Source organism: Notolabrus celidotus, chromosome 5, assembly GCF_009762535.1.
Source record: "Notolabrus celidotus isolate fNotCel1 chromosome 5, fNotCel1.pri, whole genome shotgun sequence".
In the NCBI taxonomy this organism is placed as follows: domain Eukaryota; kingdom Metazoa; phylum Chordata; class Actinopteri; order Labriformes; family Labridae; genus Notolabrus; species Notolabrus celidotus.
This window is the reverse complement of record NC_048276.1, coordinates 24,556,503-24,582,899: the sequence shown is the minus strand read 5'-3', so window position 1 is coordinate 24,582,899 and position 26,397 is coordinate 24,556,503. Positions and strand designations below refer to the sequence as shown.

General features: G+C 41.5%; 1 protein-coding gene across 1 annotated transcript in view; it reads right to left on the bottom strand.

Moving 5' to 3' along the window:
- Positions 1-26,397, bottom strand: part of dlg2 (discs, large homolog 2 (Drosophila)) — a 198,269-nt gene that overhangs the window by 33,036 nt on the left and 138,836 nt on the right. The window contains exons 7-13 of the mRNA XM_034683719.1: positions 14,338-14,391; positions 12,970-13,020; positions 9,084-9,208; positions 7,047-7,216; positions 6,494-6,630; positions 3,944-4,088; positions 3,301-3,442 (exon numbers count right to left, since the gene is read on the bottom strand). Coding sequence (XP_034539610.1) covers positions 3,301-3,442; positions 3,944-4,088; positions 6,494-6,630; positions 7,047-7,216; positions 9,084-9,208; positions 12,970-13,020; positions 14,338-14,391 — 824 coding nt within the window. The remainder of the gene's footprint in view (positions 1-3,300; positions 3,443-3,943; positions 4,089-6,493; positions 6,631-7,046; positions 7,217-9,083; positions 9,209-12,969; positions 13,021-14,337; positions 14,392-26,397) is intronic.

Below are 26,397 nucleotides of genomic sequence, written 5' to 3'. Positions count from 1 at the left end.
GTTAGCTCAACACGGTATGCCTGAGACATCTAAAACACTGCAAAATAATATCCATCTAACCAGTTAATAAACACTGAGTGTGTGCATGTACTGTCTGGAGTGTGGAGTCTGGTGTGTAACTGGGATATGTAGTCCAGTATGAGGGTTTTTAAAGGAGCTTGAGTATTATAAAGTGGACTAGTTCATAGAGGATGAACTCCTTAAATCAGATCATAGTACTTTTGATTGGCTCAAACTCATAAAACGATGTCTTACAAGAGGATCCAATCAACAGCTAAAATATTCAGATTTCACAGCTTCACTCTATTTCTCCAGCATTTCTCATTTCCATTATTCACGATCACTAGACAAGAGATGTAAAACCTAGCTTGTTGTAGACTTCCTAAAGGATTAAGCTAACAGTGCAGTTGAATTTTGACTGAGGAGCACAGCAGCGGTGGAATGCACCAGTCTGCTGGTGCAGCCTTAGTCTCACTGCCTCATCTGTCCCACAGACAAACAGCAGGATCTCACTCACTGCTGCGCTCTGCTCATACAGAACCCCATCCCTCACATGCAGGGTGTAAAAACATGACAGTGAGCTGATCATCCTGTTCTCATAAATATTTGGAGTCACCAGCTGTTTCTGATGCACGTCATGTTGACATCAGAAATCAGGAGTAGGCAAGCATACTGCAAATCTTACAGACAAACTACCTTATTGACTAACGCACAGAGAAACATATACATACACACACACACGCATGGTGGATTGTAGCCTTATAATGTGGCTTGCCTTCTTTGAGAATCCTGCACAACACCACTGCGCACCAATCTCATCCTCTTCCCTCTCCTGCTCCCTCACTCCCTTCCTCTCTGTCTCTCTCACTCTGTCCTCTTCAAACATAAAAAAAACCAGCTTGACCAAGCAGTTTTTCTCTATCCAGCCGGCTGTGGCAGAGAAGGAAAATGTAGAAGTGAAGCTTTCATTATGATTACAGCTAAATCTCATCCCAGTCCTTCTTGACCATTAGTCATCTGTGAAACAAAGGCACATATAAAGTGCAGAGTTTCATCTGGTGATATGAGCACTATGTCTGTGACACTGCAGGGTTATAATGTCTCAACTAAACTGCAGATAACTGGAGCATTCCAGAACCAGATCATTTAAAACAGCCTCTTATCCCCCTTCAATGAAAGAAGCTAAAGGAGACAATTCATGGCTTATTGTAGGAAATGAGGACGCACTTTGCTTTTTGTTTTTACTCCATGTGCGGAACACGGTGAACAGAAGGGACGAGAGTCTGTCAGAGTACTGCACTTTAGGTCTTAGAGGTAATCTCAAAGGCTATTAGGGATGCACCTTGGCCAAGAGCAAATACTAAACCTCTTAACTCTGAAGAGAATGGAGCTTTAATCCTTCACTCCACAAAGCTTAACACAGGACTCCTCCAATTATGCTCTGAAATGAGCTTTTATCATCATCACTCTGCTGCAATATTCCTCCACCAGTCTTCCTGCTGCAAGTCAAATCTGAGGAGTATTTTTAAAGTGTTTTATTTCACTATCATAGCCAACATGACACTGACATTTCACTTATACAGAAAGCAACTGAAGCGGTAGATCTCTGGAGACCTTAGCAAAGATAAAATCTTTACTTTGAGATAAGACTTGATAAGAAATTTGTCTCATGTGCTTTAGGATCAGGTGTTCAGGTGTTTTAGCTTTTGAGCAGATCGATGTTTCACTGTGACTCATTCCAATAAGGCAGCCCTCTTTATTTTGGCCTATAAGCAGCTGTTAGAAAGGCCTGTCTGAAAACCAAAGGTAGAAAAAAAGAAAGAGAGCAAAAACATTCAACCACTGAACTTTCAGAGCTTATTTATGCGCTGTGAACAGGGCAGAAGATTTCAAATGCTCAGAAATATGCAGCAAAATGTACCTTCAGTTCAAAAAAAGATATTTGTACAAGATTTGTCATAATCAGAAGTGTTTGCAGGTTTCAATTTCTGTAAAATGTTCTAACATACTGTCACAAAAAATGTAACGCTCACATTTTTGAAGGGTTAAGGCACAAAAACTGCCAGGTTATCTTGAGCAAAGTTTCAAACTTTGAGCTTAGATAAACAGATAAACCAACTACTAGCTTAGACAAAGAAAACAGAGTCTATCTTTCAACACTGTTGCTCCCAGGGTATGTTTTTTAAGGGTGACAGTGGCTCAAGAGGTAAAGCGGGTCACCCACTAATTGGAAGATTGGCAGTTTTATCCCGGGCTCATCCAGTCAGCATCAATAACAGTTTGCTTGGGCGAGTAACTGATCCCCAACCTGCTCTCAAACGCCCTGTGTGTATGTGCTTGAAAGGTTTAGGTTACATCCTGATGGGCAGGTTAGCAGCCTCTTCCACTGGTGTATGAATATGCGTTCATATGTGTGAACGTTGCAAACGCTCTGAGCTGTCAGGAGACTGCAAAAGGGTTATATCAATGTAGTTCATTCAATACTTTACTGACCAAACCCTTGCTCAAACTGGAGTATTAAACCTATGAAGTGACCAGACAATCAAATGCGATGCAGGATGTAAGGCGTCACAGCTAACTATAAAAACATGATTTTAGGTGGCATGTTCAAGCTCTTTATGCATCTCTGTTTGCTTCATTTACAAAATAATTTGTGGTTCTTACAAAACAACACCTGTCTTTGCCTTAATGCCACATTAATGCCACAGAAAAAGGTGGTTGTACTTATTTAAGGGCATGAGGAAACCTTTGATCCAGTGACATTATTTCCACTGTTCATTAACTTTCCAAACTTCACCGTCCCATGACTTAGCTGTGATTAAATATATCAATAGTTTTAAAATAAAAAGATACAGGATTCATTGATGTAAGAATCCTTTTTCAAAGGAAATTATAAAAAGAGACACCCAGCCCCAAACACAACACAACACAACACAACATAACACAACACAACACACGGTACTGTAGCTGAGCAGTGCTTTCAAACTCCTGCCTCTGTAAACCTTAGTGAAGTATTTGTTTATGTAAATGTGATCAAAGTGTAACATTTAACAACTAGCTCTTCCTCTTATTTTCCACACATCTCTGTGGAGGCTCTCTTTGAAAAACACCGCAAATAAAAGTGAACACAGTCTCTGGATAAAAAATGGGTTTAAATATAAAACAATGATCCAGACACCAACACAAATCCATCAAGACCAGGGGGAGACAGGAGGAGCGGGGGGACAAAGCTTCTACCTGTACTTCAAGAAGTCTAGTAGGAAGGGAAGTAATTACCGTAAGAAAGAAAAACCATCCAACCTGTTTATATCATCTTCCCCCAATAAGTGCTTAGGGAGGGGGGAATAACTCCCGGGGGAGATGGGAGGGAGGCTAGACTTGTACTCCAGAGTGCCACTGTTGATGGGAGAAGAGATATGGTTTTCCATGGCTGGAGAGAAAGCTGCAGAGAGAGAGGGGAGGGGGGCATTAAAATAGAAAATCTTACCAGCACATTTTCACCCTGTGAAGAAAGTACTCCTGTTCATCAAAGTCTGACATAGTACTGTTTTCATAAAGGAGAGCTTTGAATATTCAGATCATTTTCTGTATCTAAAAGAAGAAGATTCCTCAAATCTTAAACAACTCTCTGATTAAATAACTTTGGGACTAGCAGGTAAACTGGACATGCATTCAGCAGCTAAAAGCAGAGACAACAGTGGGCAGAGTATTTGTCTTTAATCCATCAGACAGACAGAATCATAGCAGTGACTGTTGTTGTGATAACTGACCTACAGAACACTGTCTGATATGAATTCAGTGTACTTAAAAGTCAAGTATTCCAAGCTGCAGGATACATATGACATTTACAAATCTACTGATTGGTCCTCCCTGAGTTCTGGTTAAACTTTCTAATGACACATCACATGACTTAGCACTTCAAATACAGGAGATGAAGACTTACAGTGTGTGATATCAGGTGGCCCATAGGGATCTGAAAGGTAGACATTGGTGGGCTTTCCCACCTTTAGGTAGACCACGTCCGACGTGTTCTTTAAAATGGCCACAGCTTCCTCATGAGACACTTCCTCCAGACTGTAGTTGTTCACCTGTACGGAGACAGACACATTCCTTGTTTGCTCACCCAGGGCTACACAGGCTGTCTCTTGTTTTCTGACAGCTCAGTTCAGATTAGTTCAGTGTGCTTCCTGCCTCCTGGAGACTGGATTACGGCAGATGGTGTTTGCGAGAGGACACAATAGTGGGAAGGGAATTACCATAAATTAAGAGCTGGTTAAGTAAGAAGGACGCCCTCCTCAGGGGGAGGCTTGTGTTACACTTATGAGCCACCAGGCTGTCACTTTCCTACCTTCAAACTGAGACTCATTCATCAATTCATGGTCATTTAGACTGAAGCTGCAGGTGATAATGTCAGCAAAAAACACATTACCTCATTCATAAACTGCTGGTAAATTTACTGCACAGTGTTTTCTATTTAATGGAAGAAGTTTTTGTGTCTTGAATATCAGTCTAACTCATAGTTAATTTTGTTTAATTATTTAAGTCTCATATTGACTCGCCCCTCAACCTTTCTGCAAATCCGTTAAGAGAGCTGCAGCAGATCCAACAGAGCAGCTTCAAGCGCAGATAGTAAACTTTCATTCTGGAGAACATCTTCTGTTCAGACAGTAAAATCCTGGAGCTCTCTCCCTGATCATTTCAGATTTACTGCAAATTTGATTGTATCTTGCTGTACCTAACACACCTTTTCTTTTTAACTCACCGTGTTAATCTTTTACTCTCACAGAAGCCATCAGCATACTAAACTCTGAACTGTCAGCACATTCCTTTAAAGTAATACAGCATCAATGGGCAATAACTTTGAAAGAGCAATAATCATGTGCAATATGGACTCACTTTTTTTAAAATGTTATATTAACTGCATATGTTGGCAATGAGTTTTCAGTAAATGGTGGCATGTTTTCGATGCATGTGTATGAATTAGTATTTATTTATTATCCATTTTGTATATCTATGACATGAGCCGGGTTCTTGAGTGCACCTAAATTCCGTTGTATGTTTTTTGGACAATGACAATAAAGGATCTTATCATACCTTCTAAGGACGATTGTTGCATATTAGCATTTGCCACAAACACTATGCCACTTACATTTAAGGTTGTTTTCAGTTTGTCTATGTAAACCATATTTGTCCCTAAAAAAACAAATAAATCATTCATAATAAACAATTAAAAAACAACAGTATTATTGTCTATAGCTTCAGAAGTTTGCTTCAGAATGAACTGTGAGAATGGCAATAAAAGGCAGTGGCTGTTTCCGAAACCGCCTACTATACTAGCAGTACGTACTGATTTTGGCCAAAATTCAGTATGTAGTAAGTAGTATGTGAACAAGAGCAAAATCTGCAGTATGCCAAAACTCCCCGGATGTCTACTGATTCGGGAAAATTTCACAGTATGCATCGGACCAGTCTGCCTCGCGTACTGTTTCCCACAATGCACAGCACTCATTCTGCTTTTTCTTTCTCCTTCTTTTTTGACAGGAGGAAATCCATTTTTGGGTGCAGTGAAAGTTACTGAATTACATGTAAACCACTTCCTAACTTTTTAGATCATAAGTGGATGCTAAAGAAGCAGTTTCTCTATTGGCTTCGCCGTTGTTTACTTCCGCTTCCCGAAACCAGAAATCTAGTGACATCTGGCCCAGCGTACTGCAATACAGAGCGAACAGAACAGTCATACTACATACTAAATTCAAACGCAGTATGTAGCAGGCAGTAACTACTGCCTACTACATTAGTAAGTAGTATGTAGCAGGCCGTTTCGGAAACAGCCACTGTCTCTAACATTACAGAATAATCCTTTCAGAGATGAACCTGTGAGTTAAGGAAAGATTCTGTCCTCTGGTGTTAAAAATATAGTTAGTCAGAAACAAAACAATGTTTGCTGAACTGATGATTTAAAAAAAATCCAGCTGTTTCAGTGGTAAACAATCAACTCTTGTGCTCTGAAGGGTTTAGTGGACATACTTCGATCTGGCTCAGTGCGATGTCCGGTGTCTGACAAAATTGTTGTCATTATTTAGCACACCAAAAGCAACACTTAGCATTATAAATCTATATTCCTCACCATACATTGAGTGTTATTTGAAGCTAACTAATACAGATGTTTGAGGCACAGCTGCATTTGTTGGTTGGATTTAAACACTTTAGAAGCTATTCAATGCTTCAAATCCTTCTATTCTGAGAAATGGAGACAAAAATATATTTGTTCAGTCGTTCCCTTGTCATCACTGAAAAGAGGAGTGATAATGTTTAGGTTACAGCATGATAATCTGACATTTACTCTTTCGTTATTCACCACAATTTTGTAATAAAATGATGTTTTTAATGTTTGTGTGATTTTTGAGTTTTTATCTGTACTAAGATACAAACCACTCTCCATTTATTTATATCATTCAGCATCAGTTAAAGTGGAGCCTGCGTATTCACTCACCATTAACAACCTGTCTCCAACGTGTAGTCGGCCATCCTTCAGTGCAGCCCCTCCATCTATGATCTTGGTGACGTAGATGCTGTTGTCACCTGGGATGTGCTGGTTCCCAACTCCACCTGCAATACTAAAGCCCAGCCCTGTGTGTGTGTGTGTGTGTGTGTGTGTGTGTGTGTGTGTGTGTGTGTGTGTGTGTGTGTGTGTGTGTGTGTGTGTGTGTGGATACAAAACAGAGGAGCTGGTTAGTTTCTGGGATGATGTGAGACATCAGGCAATATAGTGATGTCTGTTATAACATGTACATTTATTTTAACATGATGCATTCAATTTGATTTGAACAGGAAATTGAATTGTCTTAATGTATTATGGATGCACATTTTAGAGACTCCAGGCTCATTTTCTAATAAATGTTTTACACTGACTGGAGAGCTGCAGACTCCAGCTGCATCTTGAGTGAACTACAACCCTGTGTACTGCTGCTGCGACAGTGACCGGTGAAACTGTTTAACACGACAAAAGTGAACACCCCAGTTAACATTGTATGCCACTGACTCACCTTTTGGTCCTTTGATGAGTTTGATCTCAATGATGGTCTCCAGCATTGGTCTGCGGCGCCGCACATACAGCCGTACAATCGAACCTGCAACCTTCAAGGCTTCCACTGCTTTACTGTGAGAGACCTCAGACACATCTGCATCATTCACCCGCAGGATGCAGTCATTCACCCTGGAGGAGGAACAGTATCAAATAATAATGATGATTAATGGTAATAATTAATGACAAGTCTGAGTGTTTGCTAATGCAAAGTCTGAGTGTTTGCTAATGCAAAGCATCCGACTGTTAGAAAATAATGTAACCTTTAGAGTTTTAGTCTCATTGTAGTCGACAAAAACTCAAAACATTTGTCTTTTTAGTTTTTACATGGGAGTCAGTACTTTTAGTCAAAACACTGATATACCAAGTGTTGAAGTCAAGCGGCAACCCCCAGGCCACGAGAATAGAAGCCAATGGGGAAGTATTAAAAACTGCAGTTCATCGAGTGTCCGCTTGAGGCTGGCTTTGGAAGTACCGGAACCACATACACACCAATTCAAAAAGCCGATTTTTACAGCAGAAATAAACACGTTTAAAGCCTGGTTCAAAAAACGAGTGTCATCTGGATAGCTCATTTCTCGATCGGCACACACTGTACGGGGGTGAATCTTTTTCTAATGCTGCAATTTCGAAGACATTAAGATTATGAGTTTCCCATTATGAGAGGTATAGCTGACTTGATTGACAGGCGGGAACACTGTAGCTGTTGGTTAGGTGGCTTAAAGCCTGCCTCTTCACCTCAACAGCAGTTAGGTTGAGTTCAGCATATCCAATATGGCTCCCGCCGACGATTGGCTCCTAAACAGTGCTTCCAGCAAAGACGTACACACAATCACACACACAAACATTTCTTTCAGGGATAAAATAATGTGGTTTGTTTAGGTTTACTTCCAACTACATCTGTGCCTCTACCTTTTAAAAACAGAGCCTTCTGGACAAACGTTTAAAATGCTGCGAGCAGCCTCAGCTGCTGCATTAAGTACAGAGCTCTGCTTGGTTGTCCCAGAGCAGCCACAGGAGGTGTGTTTGAATGCAATAGAAAATAAATTCCCTATCAAGCCTCCTCCCTCAAAGAGATCAGACCTCCATGATGCATTAGTCCTGCCTCCCTCCTTCAGTGGGTAAACATCATTTAGGCTAAGTGTGGTTTCAGCCTGGCCTGCTTATTCTGGGATCAGTGAGATCGATGCTGCGTTTGCATTACACTCCTTACATCTTCACTGATATTCAAACAGACTTGTATAACAATCATTAACATATAATTGAGTATTTTACAATGGTTCATACATATGACATAAGAGTTAAAGTAAGAGTTAGACTGTGTCTTATGTTTCTTTGTCAAAGATTCATTGTTTCCCTTCACTGTAATTTAGCGTCACGCTAACATCAACATCAGCTCTGATGTAGACAATGCAGAAATAGGTCAGAGATAATGTATTGCTAGCTGAAGGATATGCCGAATAAAATCACGACAGGGTGAGACCCAGAGTAAGAACAGAGGTCTGTTGTTAGAGAGAGAGCTGATATTTAAAGGAGGCATCACTACAGGCAAATGGAGGTCCCTCTTTTCTGATGGTTCTGTTAGAATTTTTTTTTAAGTTAACTGCGTAAACACCAAATACAAAAAGCGATGCAAAATCAAAAACACAGAAAACAAGTGAAAAAGAAAAACGCTGCATTTTTTGGAAGTACTCCAGGCCAGTTTGATACACATTGTTTGTTGTATTTGCAGCCTGTTTGCTGTTAATGTCATTGTTCAGGCTTTCTGCAGTACATTTTTATCATTTTCAGGGTTTCTTTTTCAAAATTTGTTTTGGACTTTTGCAGAAATTTCCATAATAATATGTTTTGCATTTAGTTCCTGTGAGTGGTGAGAGAGATATTCCTAAAGCCACGCTTTTTAAAGACGTTTGTTTTTCTACGTTTATTTATTTACAGTCAGGTCTGAAAAGTCTGCTTGATGTCTCTAACTAAAAACCAAAGAGGAAAAACGCCTGACCTCAAGCGTCCATCCTCTGCTGCAGCACCTCCAGGGATGATCTTGGTGATGAAGATACCAGGGTCGTCACCGATGTGTGGGTTATCTGTCCCTCCAGCAATGCTGAAGCCCAGTCCTGAGTTACCCTGTGTCAATGGAGAGCAGTTAGTGGCAAAAGGGAGTCTGCATGTAGTGATGCAAAATGTCAACTGCATGTTTCCATAACAGTATTACTAGAACTTGGATTTACCTCCTATAACGACATTGTTAAAGTGTTATAATAACAGTATTGTTGTGTTATGACAGTGTTATAGTGGTATAATGAAAGTGTTAATCTTATAATGACAGTGTTATAGTGGTATAATGACAGTGTTATAGTGGTATAATGACAGTGTTATAGTGGTATAATGACAGTGTTATAGTGGTATAATGACAGTGTTATAGTGGTATAATGACAGTGTTAAAGTGGTATAATGACAGTGTTATAGTGGGATAGTCACAGGAGCAGCTTTAGGTTTAATCTGACACATGAACATCCAATCAAATAAGCTTAAGTTCATCAGTGCTGGGTTTTTAATAACTTTTTATACTCAACATAAAGGCTTCTCCCTAATGGCGCAGGATCCCAATCCTTTGATGCACAAACACTGAGGCGACAATATTTTCTTTTACAGGAGATGCTATCTGAGCCGGTTAAATCCTCCAGACTCTGCTTAATTCTACTTTAGGCAGTATCACAGGAAGGATCTTTGGATTGTTTTAACCTGTTATCTTATGTTGGTTGTATTCTTCTGGCTGTTTTTTTTATTGTTTTTAGCTTTTCAACTTGTTTTATCCCTTTCTATCTTTGGTGATCAACATCTTTGTTTGTTTTTTTCTTATCTTTTTCCTTTGTCTGTGGCTCTTGTGTTTTTAATTCCCTGCTGTTTTGTTTTATTTTTTTAAAGTTTTATCACTGTATTCCTCAAATTTCTCTTTTATCTTTTTAAAACTTCCACATTTTAAAATGTGATCTATAAATAAACTTTGCTATGATTATTTTGGCTGGTTAGACGCTGAAGTTGCTATTCACTATTGTTTCGATAGAAACTTCCTCCTTTTTAATAATGCTAGTCTAGATGCCAATGATGCTTAAAAATGCTCGTTAATAACAATAGTTATGGTGACACGACTTAAATATTACCTGTGAAGTCTTGAAGTATTTTAGTGTCAGGATGGTGCCCACAGTTAACCTGAGTGTTATTCCTTGTCTATTCTTTATCTTTATTGCTCTTCCTGTGTTATTTGTAGTCTTTCGCCTCTTGTGCCATGTTTTGTGTTTGTGTAGTCCTTGTCTGGGTATATTCATCTGTGTCTTTGGAGTTCCCTATATTTTTTGTAGTTCTTGCTTTGTGTGTCTGGTTCAGTTTTACCTCATGCCCTTGTATGTTTCCTTCCACTTTGATTGCACCTCATAAGTTTCACTGTGTTTTGTGTCACACCTGTGTCTGATTACTTTGTGTCTATTTAGTCTCTGTGTTTCCTCCCTCCTGTGTCAGTTCATTGAGTGTTTCTAGTGTTTACTCCTGTGTTGTAAGTAGGTTTTTCCTTGTGGACTTTATCAGACTTTCTGTTGGGCCTTGGACTTTGCTCAAAGAAAGTTTTTGTTTTTTGTTTATTCAAGTCTTCATTTTTGGTTCTCTAAAATAGTTACATTTTTTAACACAATGTGACAGGGTGAGTCATCATACAGGCAGAACATCACACCATGAGGCTCGTTATAGGAGACTCCTGTGGTGTTAAATTGGATGGATAAACCAGATTTGACTGCAAATATTGTGTCGGGATCAGTCTTGTGTGACACCATCCCTGAAGTGTCAATATTTAGACTTGGAGTCATTTTCAGTACGTTTGTGAAATTTAAGTTCACACTACTCCCACATGGAGTGCTAGATGCTGGATGTTTAATCTGTTTAGCAATATATTTGTCTCCCTTGCTCCATACTTTCAGAGACTCTGAATGGCAGCAGTGTGGGCTCTTTTTACTGTAGAGAAGTACAGACTACATCATATCTTTAATGCCAGTGACACTGTAATCAAAGTTTTATCAGTGTGCTTTTACAGTCCCTGCTCTCATTTTTACACGAGTGCTCAGAGGTTTCTCCTGTTTGCTGTTACACAATGCAATGGTCATTCTGCAGTACATCCAGGTCACAGTAACTCTCCTCAATATTACAGCAGTGTCTCGTGGAGGCAGCAGGTACACTGTGTCTGCACTGCAAATACAATCCCCCGATGCTCACTCACAAACTGAGAGCCAAGTTTTGATTACATTTGAGTTGATGAGGGGAGCAGCTTCTCTTGATTACAATGACCTGCTGAGCATGCCTGCAGGGCCTCACTGCCTCTAAAGCTGAAATTAGAGAAACACAATTCATATCTCACACAGGCCTGTCACTAGCTCAGAGAGTTGATGAGTGTGATAGCTGGTAGTTGCATATGTGAAAATGAGAAATGGTGAGCCCCAAAGCATGGACTGCATAAACTATGGAAAAAGTCACCTTCATGTCACCTCAGTGGTTCCACTTTGTGCATGAAGTCTCAAATATATATCAGCTGCCACAAAGTTGGTTGAATGAGGTGATATTACCCACGGAGTGTTGCTGTGTTTGAGGAGGTAGCTGACTGAGTTGTTTTTTATGAATCAGACCAGGGCTGCCAAGATTAGTCGACTAGTCGACTAGTGAATGACCCAAGAAGTCCATATTATTCCTATTGGTATTATTACTACTACTACTACCCCTACTACATGAATATGATGACTTCAGTCGATTATTAAATAAGTCGTCGACGATCAAAATCGTTGACGACTTATTTAATAATCAACGTCATTGTTTATTTTTTGAAGCTTTTGTTTTTCTCTCAAAACTGCCGCTGTACCTTCCGCTGCCTTTCTGTCCTTGACGCACATGCGCAGTAGTGGTAATCGGGGTCAGCCGTGATGTCACCGGAAAAGTTATGCCCAAACAGTTCCATTTACAATGCACTAAACATTTACAGCTAAAAATGTTTAAGGCCAGAGTTGTGCCTTCATTTTATTTTGCACTATCACATTAAAAAATGTCAGAAATGCTGCTACAAGCTGCAAAGTTCATTAAAAGTCAAATGAACTATCATCTTAATTGTCTTTATTTTTAGTTAGCACATACCTTAAACACTTCAAGCTGGAAACGAATGATGGTTATATAAGAGCAGCTGCATGCTGGTGCGATAAGCTGTAATTTACGTTTGATCCGATTAGTTGACTAATCACAAAAATAATCGATGAATAGTCGATTATTAAAATAATCTTTCGTGGCAGCCCTATATCAGACTTAAAATTTAAACTCACATACACACACTCCCTGTGGGCGACAAACACATGCATGGAGAAAGGCCCCGGCTGATTCAATGCTGGAACCTACTCGCTGTAGGGTGACCATGATAACCACAGCACCACTGTGCAGCCTGCGTGGTGTTACTGACTGATAAATTATAGTATGCACATGTAACTCAAAGTGAACACATCCTACATTCTGCAAAAGTTAAGGCTTCATATCTTGAAAACAAGTGATTGTTGTCTAAGAAAGAACTCCTCTTACAGTTTTTACAGACATAAAAGTGCAACACCAGAATCTGTAGCTTGCTCTGAACACTCTGGTATTTCCTATGATGCACCTCCTCTTTCTCAGACCTGACAGAGGCCCTTTGTTACTTACCTTGATCAATGAGTGATCAGTGACTAAATGCTCTCCTATCAACTTCACATAATGTTAGCAGAGAGATGCCTCAGTCCAATCTTGATGTTACAAACGCAGCACTAAGGCATGCTCCCATAATAACTTTTCTGAGGTTACACAAAGTTGCTAGTACATGATGAGATACTCACCCGTTCTAAAGTGATTTCCTCAAACTCATATTCGATTTCGGTGCCGTTGACCTGACGAAAAAGAAAAGATCAGTCATTCTTCTGCTCAGACAAAGCTTCAGATACGTCTTCATACGTCCTGCTGTTGGATACTTTGACTAAATAATATACTTACATATGATGTTGTGCTTTGGCTCTACAATGAGGCCGGCTCTATGCACTAACTATGAAGGTGACAGGTGTTTTCCTCACATTTGTGCTAAATAGGCCTCATCTCAAGGGAAACAATCTAAGGTGATGAATTATCAACATTTGCTATTTCTGAAACATGGAGGTTAGCAACAGAGGAGTCAGTCTCATCCTGTCTCACTGCAATGATTAATTAGCAGCAAGCACTCCATCATTATGCATTCATACAGGAATAGCACAAGAGGATATGAAATGCTGCGTATCATATCCCCTGTTGGGCATCACTTTTAAGAAGCATCAGATATAAGAATTTTAAATGATTGTACAAGCAAGAGCAGAAAACTAAATAAGCCTTAGCAGTGAGTTTATCTGATGCTAATGTGTGGTACCAAAGGGTCAACGCTCTGATCCATAAAGTGAGTAATGTTGTCGAGCTTAGAGAAAAATAAGCTCAGTGGCTGAGGCAGATCATCTCCAGAGAAACATCTCCAGCTGTTTAGAAATCCAGTGACCAAAACGATTTGATTATGAACGTACACCGTCTCTGAAGACAAATCTCATGTGTGTATAATCAGAATATGAAATCAAAGCTGAATGAAACATCTTAAATTAAGGCAGCATACGCTTGTGTTTCTTTTAACAACTGTGAAATACATACACTTGGTTAAAAGTTTGGAAAGAAGTGTGAAAGATTTCTTTCTTATTTACATGCCTGTCCAGGATTAGTTAATCTCAATACAAATGTCATATTATTCTTTGTATTTCAGTCATGAAAGCTTTATCTTAAGAGGACTGAAATGGCAAGAAAACCAGGAGACATTTCTAGTTGCAGCACCTCAAAATGTTAAGTTATTATTTTAAGCTTTTACCCCTTGTTTTTAGAAGCTGTATAATATTACTACTATTATGACTACTATTACTTTTTTTCTCCCCCTGCTTCAGCACTTTGTTTATTTCCATTGATGTATAATACTGTGCATATGCCAGGGGTGAATTTTGATAGAAGTGTTTCTGATCTGCTGGACCAACCTGTCACCACATTTGATTTCCAGATGAGAAACAAAATCAAATCAAAATACAATCCGTTCAAAACTGAGACGCAGAGCAGAAGAGAAACACCGCTCCAATTCAAGTGTGAATCATCTGCAAGAGGTATTGATCATCAGGTGCAATAACAAAAGACAAGGAATTCAAACTCACATAAGGAACTGAGTCCAAAGTGTCTGTGTTGACGATGATGGGGGCTGGGCTGGCCTGTGAGAGAGAGAGAAGGAGAAAGAGAGAGAGAAGAGGCAGAAAAGGGTTAGACTTTGGTTCAAGTGATGGGGGATGCTTGGGACGACCACTGCCTTACTTTCCATAAATGCATCCACAGTGCGTAGCTCTATGTATCATCAACAATTTAACAGACTTCCATTTGCTGGACAGAAACACTCCCCTTGCACACACAGCATCCTGCTGCAGTTATCGCTGAATGGGCTGAACATAGGACGGTCAACTGTGGATGTGAGAAGTTTAACATGCAAGGACACTTTACTGAGAGCAAAGACATCCAGGCATTGTGAATAAAGGATGTATGGTTCTCACAAGACAGCAGCTTGTGTCGGAATAACCCTGCTGAATGTAAATGTTCGAGTGCAACAACACGAGTTACAAATATATGTCCAAACTTTCCTGTCTAACACTTTTCTTGAGGCGCTGCTGCTGCACAGCTCTCCTGTCAGAGCAGTAAAGAAGAGATGCCTCGTGTTCAAATTTACAACGTGCATGCCCGCTCTGGTGCATCAGGAACATGTTCTCTTTTCTGAAGATGTCTATTGTCTTATCTTTTGTTAGATCTTGAGTGTTTTGTCTTGTTTTGTTTGGAGTCCAGGGAGAACAGTTGTTGCTGCAGTATTAACGGATGGGGATCCTATAAATAAACAAACCAAAGCCTGGGCGTGCAAACCAACAGCTCCACACTGTAACTTTTATACATTCTTTTTGATGAGTGTCCCTCTTTGTTTCCAGGCCATTCTTGCAATACTCTACATCAATGTATATACAATATATGTATGTGTGCATTACTGAGTATGTGGTGAGCATATTCTATATAAGAGTGCTTTAACCAAGCGGCAGCCTCCGGTCTCAAAAGATGAAGCCCATGCGGAAGTGTTATAAACTGCAATTCAACGAGTGTCCACTTGGATCGGGCTGCAGACACACCAGAAACCACATACACACCCATTCAAAAAAGACGATCTTTGCAGCATTAATAAAACATGTTTACAGCCTAGTTCAAAAAACAGCCTGGGTCTACGTAGCTAATTTCTCTGTCGGCACACACTGTACGGGGGGTGAATCTTTTTCTAACGCGATGGTTCAGAAGATATTAAGATTACGAGCTTTGCCCATTTGAGGACATGACTATCTTAACTGACAGCCAGGAACACATGGCTGTTGGCTAGGAGGCTCAAAGCCCGCCTCTTTACGTCACACTATGTTAGGTTGAGTTCAGCATTCCCAATATGGCTCCCGCCGACGTTTGGCTTCAAAACAGTGCTCAGGAACAGATGGGTGACATCACAGATACTACATCCATTATTTATACAGTCTATGGTTTTAACAAAATATTCCCATCATATTCAACAACTATTCTGATATAATCTATGGACATTTAGACATGGAAAGACATCAGCTGTTACAACCACTCACTTCTGATTACATCATTTAGCATGACTTGGATTTTGTTGATTTCTGTGCAGACTATTAATTTCATGCTTTTTCATACAGACTCACATGACAGGCCATGTTAGGTTTTTGTTCAATTCCTCACAATTGTGAAAGATCTCTAAATAAAGCTTTAAAAATATGCATGTTGACACTTCAGCGACACGCCCCTCTATCGGACATGTGACCTCCAGCCAGGTGGTAACATTTCAGTTGAATAAATCCAAAGTCTCTCAGTGCATGGAGAGTCATCTCTCCTGACGGTGTGTAGAATATGAGCAGATGGTTAAACAGAGCTCCCACAAGAACACTGTCTTTACTCCCTGTGTCCAAACAGTGCAGCTCACAGCATACAAACAAGCCTTGTGTATGAGACACTCACATAAAAGTGAGGCTCAAAGAAGAAGATTTTAATGAAAACTGTCTTCATGTGATCATAAAACAAAGAAAGATCTGATGCATATCAGGTACAACAGCATGTTGTGTGCAGGAGATGAGATCAACAGTGTAACTGAACACCCTTGAACTATAACAATGAAGCAGCCAGAGGGATTCTCACAGTGTGAGCGGTCTCTACGTACATGCCGATCTCTGACACTGCTACCACTGTGCAGTTTGAGAGTACCTTACAGACTGTGAGCCGCTCTGCTTCTGACTGACACGATGCTGTGACAGACGAGACGCATTGCTTGCTCATCAGTCCAAAGACAGCACATGTCATCAGCTGGAGTCTCAGCCTGTCCACTCGTGTTTCCATCACAACTATTATACACATTTCTGCTTACATGACCCAGTTACACTCTATTGGACTGTCTGCAGCTGTTTACTATTGATGCGCATTTACTGTTTAAATATTGCATGCTGCTATTAAAGCCTGAGGAGAAATGGTTCCATTTTTGAGGATGTGTTAAAGACGAGAGACTACGTTTTCATAAAGTTACATTCATAATAAACTACTGGTAAAAATGTTAACATTCATTTAAATTAATTTTAAAATTAAAATCTCAAAGAATTCCAGTTGAAAAAAAGGCTGGAGAGCCAAATGGGTTCATGCACTGACGCCTGAGCTTATGAACCACTTGAAAAGGGCCACTGAAAGCCTACAGCACTTTTTTTATTCTCAGATATTAAGACCTGAGTGTCAAAGAGACAACCCTGGAACAAAATATATGCAACATCCACCACCCGGCAGTGGATGGCTGAGAGGAGTATTTTTGTTATGGGCGGTTATGGATTGTAAAGGGAGGAGCACAGACTGTTTTCCTTTGATTCTCTCTCAAGACTTTGTGTTTTCAATGTTACTTTTCAGACTCTAGTGATCACTACACAATCAACATTAGCAAAAGACATGCATTGTAATCTTTTCAGCACAGTTTACTTACACCTCTGTAAATGGCACCAAAACACAGTAGTGTACACAAATACTCCTCCTCACGAAGCTAAATATTTGTGTTTGAAATGTTACCCAAGTTTAAGCACTCTGCATATTCGGTTCAGTGAGTGTGACCACTTTGAAAAGCATGTAGTTGATGTCTCCATCCGCCTGTGGGCCTTCATAACAAGAACAGACATCATTATGCATTCACTCCACTACAATGCCACTCTACTGCTCCCTGCAACCAAGTGAAAACAAGCTTCCCCCATCAGCAACACTGGTCAAACTAAATAAGTTAGACAGTGTAGATATATTTGATGTATACAAAGTCCAATGCTGGTATTCTATATTAAAGTGACTGAGAGTTCATTTAGCAAAGCCAAACTAAGGAAGCAAAAAATGTCACATTTCTGTCAGCATCGATGGTCCAAGGGCTGCCAAGGTTGATTGCCATTAAAAATGCAGTGTGCTTAAAATGTCACATCAACCTGTTTTGGTACATTGGTACAATTCTTTAAACCTTGTGAGCTCAAATCATCTTCCAAGTATTGTTGCACATTGTAGAATATAAATAAACCAGATTCAAAAAGCCCTCTGTGCTTGTTACATGGATTATCTGGTAGGTAAGGAAGCAGCCACCATTCAGAAACATAAAAAATGTTTACAAAATATTGTTGTGTAAATTGTTATGCTCTGAAATGTTTTTGGACCTTCAGATTCACCGTATTAATGTTCCTCAAATCATGTGTTCAGGACATTAAGGTAGCTTTGTTATTCTAGATAAACTGGTAACAAAACATCCTCAAGGCCCAACATCTGACAACAACATGCCCACCAATTAAAAAAACACTAGCTGGTGCAGGGACGGGGAGCTTGTGTGTGAGACCACAGACAACTAACCACTCTGATATTTCTGACTTCATGTCCATTAATCATGTCTTTAGCTTTTTCGCTGTCCGTTTTCAGACTTCCGACTCCCTCTCAAAATGTGGTAAAGGTTATCTAGCTAGCTGACAACCAAGTCTTCTTCTTTTGCTCGTGCTGTTTCTTCTTCGCCTGTTAGACAGTTATCATTGTACCGGTTAATGTGACAGTCGGAATCTGAAAATAAAAATCATTTTGTTTTGTGAACTTAAAAGAAGAATTATGTTTACAGTGTGGATGGGGAGCTGCTGACCTCGACTGAGAGTATAGTCGGGCGGTGGAAGGAATACTTCGAGGATCTCCTCAATTCCACCAACATGCATTCCGAGGAGGAACTGGAGCCGGGGGATTTGGTGGTGGGCTCGCTCATCACTGGGGCCGAGGTCACGAAGGCAGTCAAACAGCTCCAAAGCGGCAGGGTCCCGGGGGTGGATGAGATCCGCCCCGAGTTCCTCAAGGCTCTGGATGTTGTAGGGCTGTCCTGGTTGACACGCCTCTGCAACGTTGCATGGACATCGGGGACTGTGCCTCTGGAGTGGCAGACGGGTGTGGTGGTCCCCCTTTTCAAGAAGGGGGACCAGAGGGTGTGTTCCAGCTATAGGGGGATGACACTCCTCAGCCTCCCTGGGAAAGTCTACTCTAGGGTACTGGAGAGGAGAGTCCGGCTGTTGGTTGAACCTCGGATACAGGAGGAACAATGCGGTTTTCGTCCAGGCCGTGGAACACTGGACCAGCTCCACACCCTCGGGAGGGTGCTGGAGGGGGCATGGGAGTTTGCCCAACCAGTCCACATGTGCTTTGTGGACCTGGAGAAGGCTTACGACTGTGTCCCCCGAGGTATCCTTTGGGGGGTGCTCCGGGAGTATGGGGTGGATGGCCTGTTGCTACGGGTCATTCAGTCTCTGTATTGTCGGAGCCAGAGTCTGGTTCGCATTGCCGGCAGTAAGTTGAATTTGTTCCCGGTGGGGGTTGGACTCCGCCAGGGCTGCCCTTTGTCACCGGTTCTGTTCATAACTTTTATGGACAGAATTTCTAGGTGCAGCCAAGTGGCAGAGGGTTTCCGGTTCGTTGGCCTTGGGATTCCGTCTCTGCTCTTTGCAGATGATGTGGTCCTATTGGCTTCATCGAACGGTAACCTCCAGCTCGCACTGGGACGGTTTGCAGCTGAGTGTGAAGCAGCGGGGATGGGGATCAGCACCTCCAAGTCTGAGGCCATGGTGCTCAGTCGGAAAAGGGTGGCTTGCCCTCTCCGGGTCGAAGGTGAGTCTTTCCCCCAGGCGGAGGAGTTTAAGTATCTTGCGGTCTTGTTCACAAGTGAGGGGATAAGGGAGCGGGAGATTGACAGACGGATCGGGGCGGCGTCTGCAGTGATGCAGGTGCTGTACCGGTCTGTCGTAGTGAAGGGAGAGCTGAGCCAGAAGGCAAAGCTCTCAATTTACCGTTCAATCTACGTTCCCACCCTCACCTATGGTCACGAGCTGTGGGTAGTGACCGAAAGAACAAGATCGCGAAAACAAGCGGCCGAAATGAGCTTTCTCTCCGCAGGGTGTCTGGGCTCAGCCTTAGAGATAGGGTCAGGAGCTCAGAAATCCGGGAGAGGCTCAAAGTAGAGCCGCTGCTCCTCCGGATTGACAGGAGCCAGATGAGGTGGTTCGGGCATCTGGTCAGGATGCCTCCCGGACGTCTCCCTGGGGAGGTGTTTCGGGTATGTCCGACTGGGAGGAGGCCACGGGGAAGGCCCAGGACACGCTGGCGAGACTATGTCTCTCAGCTGGCCTGGGAGTGCCTCGGTATCCTCCCAGAAGAGCTGGTGGAAGTGGCCGGGGAGAGGAGTGTGGGCTTCCCTGCTTATGGATGGATGGATGGATGGATATGTCTACATAGTGAGAAGGTTGCTAGCTGTCTTGCATCGCCACATTTCTACAGTAGCACAGAACAGACAAACTAGTTATGTACTCGTTTTTATAAATTTGAGTGGTTTATAATAAATAAGCAGGCTGATGTTTGACCATGATTTGACCATGTATTGAAATGTTCAGTTTGACGTTTGTCTGTCCCACTAGTAGGCTGATGAGAGTCTGTATGGTGAGCAGGTGATTATACGAATTAAAGTCCTGACACGATGGATGGAAAGATGTATGTACAGAGGGATGGAGGATGGATGAATGAATTCTTGGTCAATGGATGGATGGATGAATGGATGGATGGATGGATGGATGGATGGATAGATAGATCGATGAAGGATGAATAGATGGATGGATGGATGAATGGAATGAGGGATGATGGATGAATGGATAGATGGATGAAGAGTTGGAATATTGAATGATGGAAGGATGGATAGATGGATGGTAGATGGATGGAAGGATGAATAGAAGGATGGATGGATTGGATGGATGGATGGATGGAAGGATGGATGATAGATGGATGAGAGATGGATGGAAGGATGAATAGAATGATGGATGGAAGGATGAACCTCTGCCTGTGCAGTTCAGCAGAGTGGAACGATGTCAGCGTTGTGACCCACACCACAGAGTGTTGGCCTTTCATTCCACACAGCAGAGTGTCAGAAATCTAACGACAGTCACATTTATGTAACTTATTGTGTAAAAAAATGAAAAGATTACTGAAGAATGAAAAGGTTACATGTTTAAAATTGGCTTTCACGTTTGTTTAGCTGTAGTACTCCATGCAGTGTGTAATAGCACATCACATGGATACCACTGCATCTGTGAATCCACGTGTATGCACACACAGACCCCCCGAGAGGTAATGACCACTCAGCTGTGCACATAAATGGCATGCTTAACTGCACTTAGGCTCATTTCTCCTCTTGTCTCTGCTTCCTCACATTGCCACGTGATCATCTGACTTCAACAACACATTAAGCTGTGGTCCAGCAGCATGTCAACACTGTGCATGATAAGTTCAGAGGCTTTCAAAGAACTACTCTGGTGATAATGTGATGTTAAACACACCAAGTTATCAATTAAGACCCAGCACGAAACAAACGCTTCTCCTTAGTGATTTACAGTCAGATCAATGTAGAGTGATCTCTTAATGGAGTAAGCTCTCTGGTGGCCAACCTACAGGGATTGTCTTTGAGGCGACCTCTAAGCAAACTCTTAAATAAAAACTCTGAATTGTCATGAAAGTTCAAACAGGAAGTTGTATATGTTGCTTTTTCTTGTAGATTTCCACTTTGATATTGTGCTTAATAAGAGCCAGATGAAATGTATTAAGCTGTAACTGGATGATGATTAAGGTATAAAAGCCTTTTTTAATCCTATAGTAAAAAATGTGGTAGTGACCCACAGTGCAGCACCAGGTCCTTAGGATGCTAAAGAATGGGTTAGACATATTTTCTTCACTCAAGTTTTGCTCAATAATTCAATGGCACCTCTATGTATAGTTGCTCATGAAAACAGGGAGTGTGTATCAATAATTCACTGACTTCTCATGTAAGAGCAGTCAACAACAGAATGTGAAATGTGGTGTGGGAAGAAAAATGGATCAGGGTGACTGAATGCAATGATAAGCTCAGCTGGAGGAGTGAGTGGATCCAAAAACATGGCTGAAACAGTTAGATCAGGGAGTCTGTATTTCTGACCGGCAGAGATAATATTTATCACCATTCAGGAGATAATGAAAAATCAATGATAGGTTATCATTTATTTCTTGAAGCATGAGGAAGTCATAAAGGACAACCTACTCAATGGCTTTGTGACAGAAAATAACCAATGAGATAAAAACAGATCCATTTATTTAAGATCTCATCAGTTCTCATCCACCCACTCAGGAAGTGTATCTATAAACGACATCCATCCAGCTTCCTCCTACTTCTGATAGTCATTTATAGTCCGGCTCTTCAGAAGCAAGCAATGAGTCTGAGTTGAGATATCACGTTAGAGGGAAATGCTATCTGCTCTTGCATGCAGGTATTTTTTTATGGAGCTTAATAAAAGATCAACTGTTGTGAGATAACCACACATGGATTGCTGAATCACAAAGGCATAATTCAAGTTTTAACTTTGCACAAAGAACAGGACGTACTCTCTGTGATTCTATTGTATACATGTGAATGTAGAGTCTATTCAGAAATTAACCAAGAGTGACTCTGACAGTTTGATGTCTGTTATTTATTGATTTGACTCCCTGCCTCTCCTTCCTCCACAAACCTGCTCATCACTACTTGGCTCTGTGCTCCAAAGCAGAATTACCCTTCCTCTACTTTGCATCTTGGAATAATTAAAATAACATTTTACATTTACATTATCTCATCCTTTCAGGAGAGGGAGTAAAATCCACTCTATTTCAACCCCTGCTCCCCCGGTAATCTCTAAGCCTCCCTTTTCCATTTGCTACATGATGGATGCCTCCCATTACCTCCTCCTGGCCTCACTGGAGGTAATTCCATGCATGCTATGGTTGCACAAATGCAACTTTTCCCAGCGATTAAATCCACAATCATGGTTTGCTTTTTGCACAACATCAGTTCTGCAAATACAAAATAAGTGTAATTTCTGAAGGTTAACACGCACTCCATTAGTAGAAAGGTATGTTGGCAGCACTTCACTAGCATAAACACAGGGATCCTGAATGGTAATAAAGAGCTCAACAGTATCCTCGATAAATCATAATGGAACTATGATTTATGGAGAGAATACCGAGACATGGACATCTCCACAAAAACAACACTGTGCCAACATGGCTGCTATAACAATGAATAAAACAAAGACCTTCAGTCTGAGGCCAGTCAGGTTCCACAGGCTACAGAGACAAAGGTCGGCGGTAACGACTGTCGGGCAGAGTCTTTTCATACAAATTTGACCACTTAAGAATCCTGCATCGCTCTGTTCAAAGAGACTGTGTTCTGGATTCACACAGATAAACAGCTTGGTTCATTACTCTGACTTCTGCTGAGATGAATTCAGGGCAGATCAAGTCACCCGTGAAATCAATTGCATCTGTGCTATCAGATTTTCCTCATTTTTTCTGTATTTGGAAATCTCTGAGTGTGCAGAACAAAAACAAAAACAAAATAAGTTTTCACTGTTTGCAGAGGAGTTGGTGCATCTTCTGTGACTTTATTTGTATGGGTTTATGCTTCTTCTTTCTTGCAGCGTAATTAAATTTAGCATATTTGGCACACGGTGCATTGTGGGGAAAACTGCTCACATTGAAAGCTTTTATAATTCAAGTTTTGTGACAGTTTCTGTGTAAAACTCTTTAAAAGCTAACATAAGAACATGATACAGCTGTTTGCTTGAGATGTTCATACAATGAGTTACAGTTATCCTTGATCTTTACCTCACACAGCCTGTGCGATTTACTGTCTGTGTTGTTGGAGTAAAAACAGAGACATACAACATCACAATTTATTCTGCAACACATTTGACTTTGGAGATTTTGAAACCAACGTCTGCCTGCCAAACCCCACAGCTCTGGACATCAGTCAGCCGCAGTGTGGAGGCAGAAACTCACGATAGCTAGCAGTAATGAGAGGCATCTTGGCTCAGTCCTGCATTGGTGGTTCAGGAGCAACTTAGCAACAAGGAGTAAAAATATTGATTAAGATGACATGACATTAGCAGATGTGTTTTCCCCCTCTTTCCAGTACTGTCTACCACCTCTGAATCTTTTAGTGGTACACAGCATTGGACTGCACTACTGCCCAATATCACCCTTTGTCCTAATGGGTAAACAGGAGTTGAGTAATGAGTAAAACCTAAACTAAAGAAAACTACCGAGTGATTAATGAACATTAAATGAATTAATTATTAAAACATTTTATAACATCAACCACTATTTATCCCCAAAATTTCTGTATGATATGATGACGAGTTTGTCAACAAGGCAAGTCTTTTCTGACTTTCCAGGATAATCTTTAGACTTGAAAAGAATAATGTCAATTTCTGGAGTCCAGAGCTAATTTTCCCAACAATCCCAACACCACACGTTTGGGCTGGGTATAAGCAAGGATTAGCATGATACGAATGTATGCAAAAGTCTCAGTGAAGCTAAGAATACAACTTGGAGTGTAATTGAGTCAAACCCAAATTCCTATCTTAGTTTATTAGAACATAGGGTTGTCACAGTACTAGCACAAATACCACCAGTCCTTGTTTTGATCAAGTAATGTGTGTTTGTGTCTGTATTTGCACAGACATTTTCCTATTTTCTGCTGTGGTTTCGTGCGCACAGACAGCACAGAACGGGACTAAAAGAAAACATTGTGATCTGGCCTAGCGGTCTAAGCGCCCCAAACATACAGAGGCTACAGTCCTCATTGCAGGGGTCGCCGGTTTGATTCCTGGCTGGTCGACCATTTCCTGCATGTCTTCCCCCACTCTATACTTCCAACATTTCCTGTCTCTCTTCAGCTGTCCTATCAAATAAAGGCAAAAAGCCCCAAAAATATAACTTTAAAAAATAAATAAATGAGATGCTAAACGGACTACACAAAACATCAGTATCTACCAACCCATGAATCTGAGCTCTAGGTGTGATAGAGAGCAGAGCAGACACACACAGCAGTTGCATACAAACAGAACTGAGCTCTGTCTTGCACAAAGTCTAGTGCAGACCGGTGGATATGCTGATTGTGCTTTACAGCTTAACCGTAATCAAGAAAATAACATCTCATTATTTGTTTCACTGCTTTGTTTTGATTAGCTAGCTCTCTTAACTTCTCCTCTAAGCAGCTTTAGGCTCAAAATGCCAGCCTACTAGCCAAACAGTGACATGTGCAGGGGCAGAGGTGATCAAAATTACAGGAATACACAGTATGGGACAGAAAAAGGTCATTTTTAATCAATTTAAAGTGTCCATGTGAGTGGTGAGAAATTCAGTATATCATTTTGGGAAAACAAATAAACCAACAATTTGCTATATCGGTATATTTCACATCTCTATCGCATTAAAAGATTCTATCAAAGTCACAGACTGCATGACAGCTTGCTGCTCCTCATGGTTAACGTGCTGATGAGCTTGGATAAAAGCTGAGTTTTACCTGATAGGGGTCCTGCCAGGACTGGACACAGCCACACTCAGGGGACCACAAGTCAAAGCTCCCCCCTTTGGCTCTCACTAGCCCAGAGCGGCTGGGGCTTCTGCAGGAAATGCTGTCTGTACGCCAGCCCATCATCTGCCGGCCTCCCCTTCGGGGGAGGGTGGCCCCACCAGGGACGGATCCATGGTACCGCTGGCCCACATGAAAACGTTGGTGGTGACTCTTTGGTTGCTGTTGATGCCAGCTGAAGGAATATGGCACCTCTTCAAAGTCCCCCTCTCCATCCAAGTCCGCATAGCAACTGTTCTGTTTTCTCAGGTAGGCAGTCATACTGCTGCTTCACAACACTAACCCCTGCTCACCTCAACACTTTGCCTTCTGCTTGGTTCTGTTCCTCTGCTGTAGGTGCACTGCTGTAGTCATCAAACACAAGACGCTGTGCTGCCCATGTTAGAGTCGCTCGCTCGGGCAAAATGAATGATGAATGAAGGAACTGGCTGCTGTAGCTGTACGGGCAACATAGGCTTGTGTGTGAGTGTGTGTGTGCCTGTAACAGCTTCTGGAGGGGGAGAAATGAGAAAAAGAGAAAGGGGAGGGAGCCAGAGTGGAGAGATAGAGAGAGAGAAAGGTACAGAGTGAGATACTTGATGAGGAGAATAATGAGCGAGAGCGAGAGAACAGAGAGAGATGAAGAGAGAGAGGGATGATGGGAAGGAGAGAGGCAGATAAGAAAAGCAGAGAGAGAGAGAGAGAGAGAGAGAGAGAGAGAGAGAGAGAGAGAGAGAGAGAGAGAGAGAGAGAGAGAGAGAGAGAGAGAGAGATGTCTGTGTGTTGGCTGCCAGCCCTCTGTCAATAAATGACTTAACCAGCAGAGCTACTTGACAGCATCCACACCTCCAGGCAAAGAGACATGAGGATCATACTGCTACGAGTCGGAGGCAACAGGACCATGAACTACAAATCCCTACACTGCTCTCGGGGGAGTGGTGATGTCTCAAGGGCCAAAGAAAAATGCTGCAACAGGGTTCTTCTTTTCTATAGAGTTCACATGCTTGGATTTTTTGGAAGGCTCAGTAACCCTGCACATGATGAAGTAAGACCAGCACTGTACTTAAACATGCAGTCTGTTGTCATATTGACGACAAATCAATACAAGGGAACGTAAAATATGTTGTTTTCTGGGGCCAACCCACAGACTACAACTGCCCAGCTCTGCAGTTACCATACAGCTCCACCGAGTGCT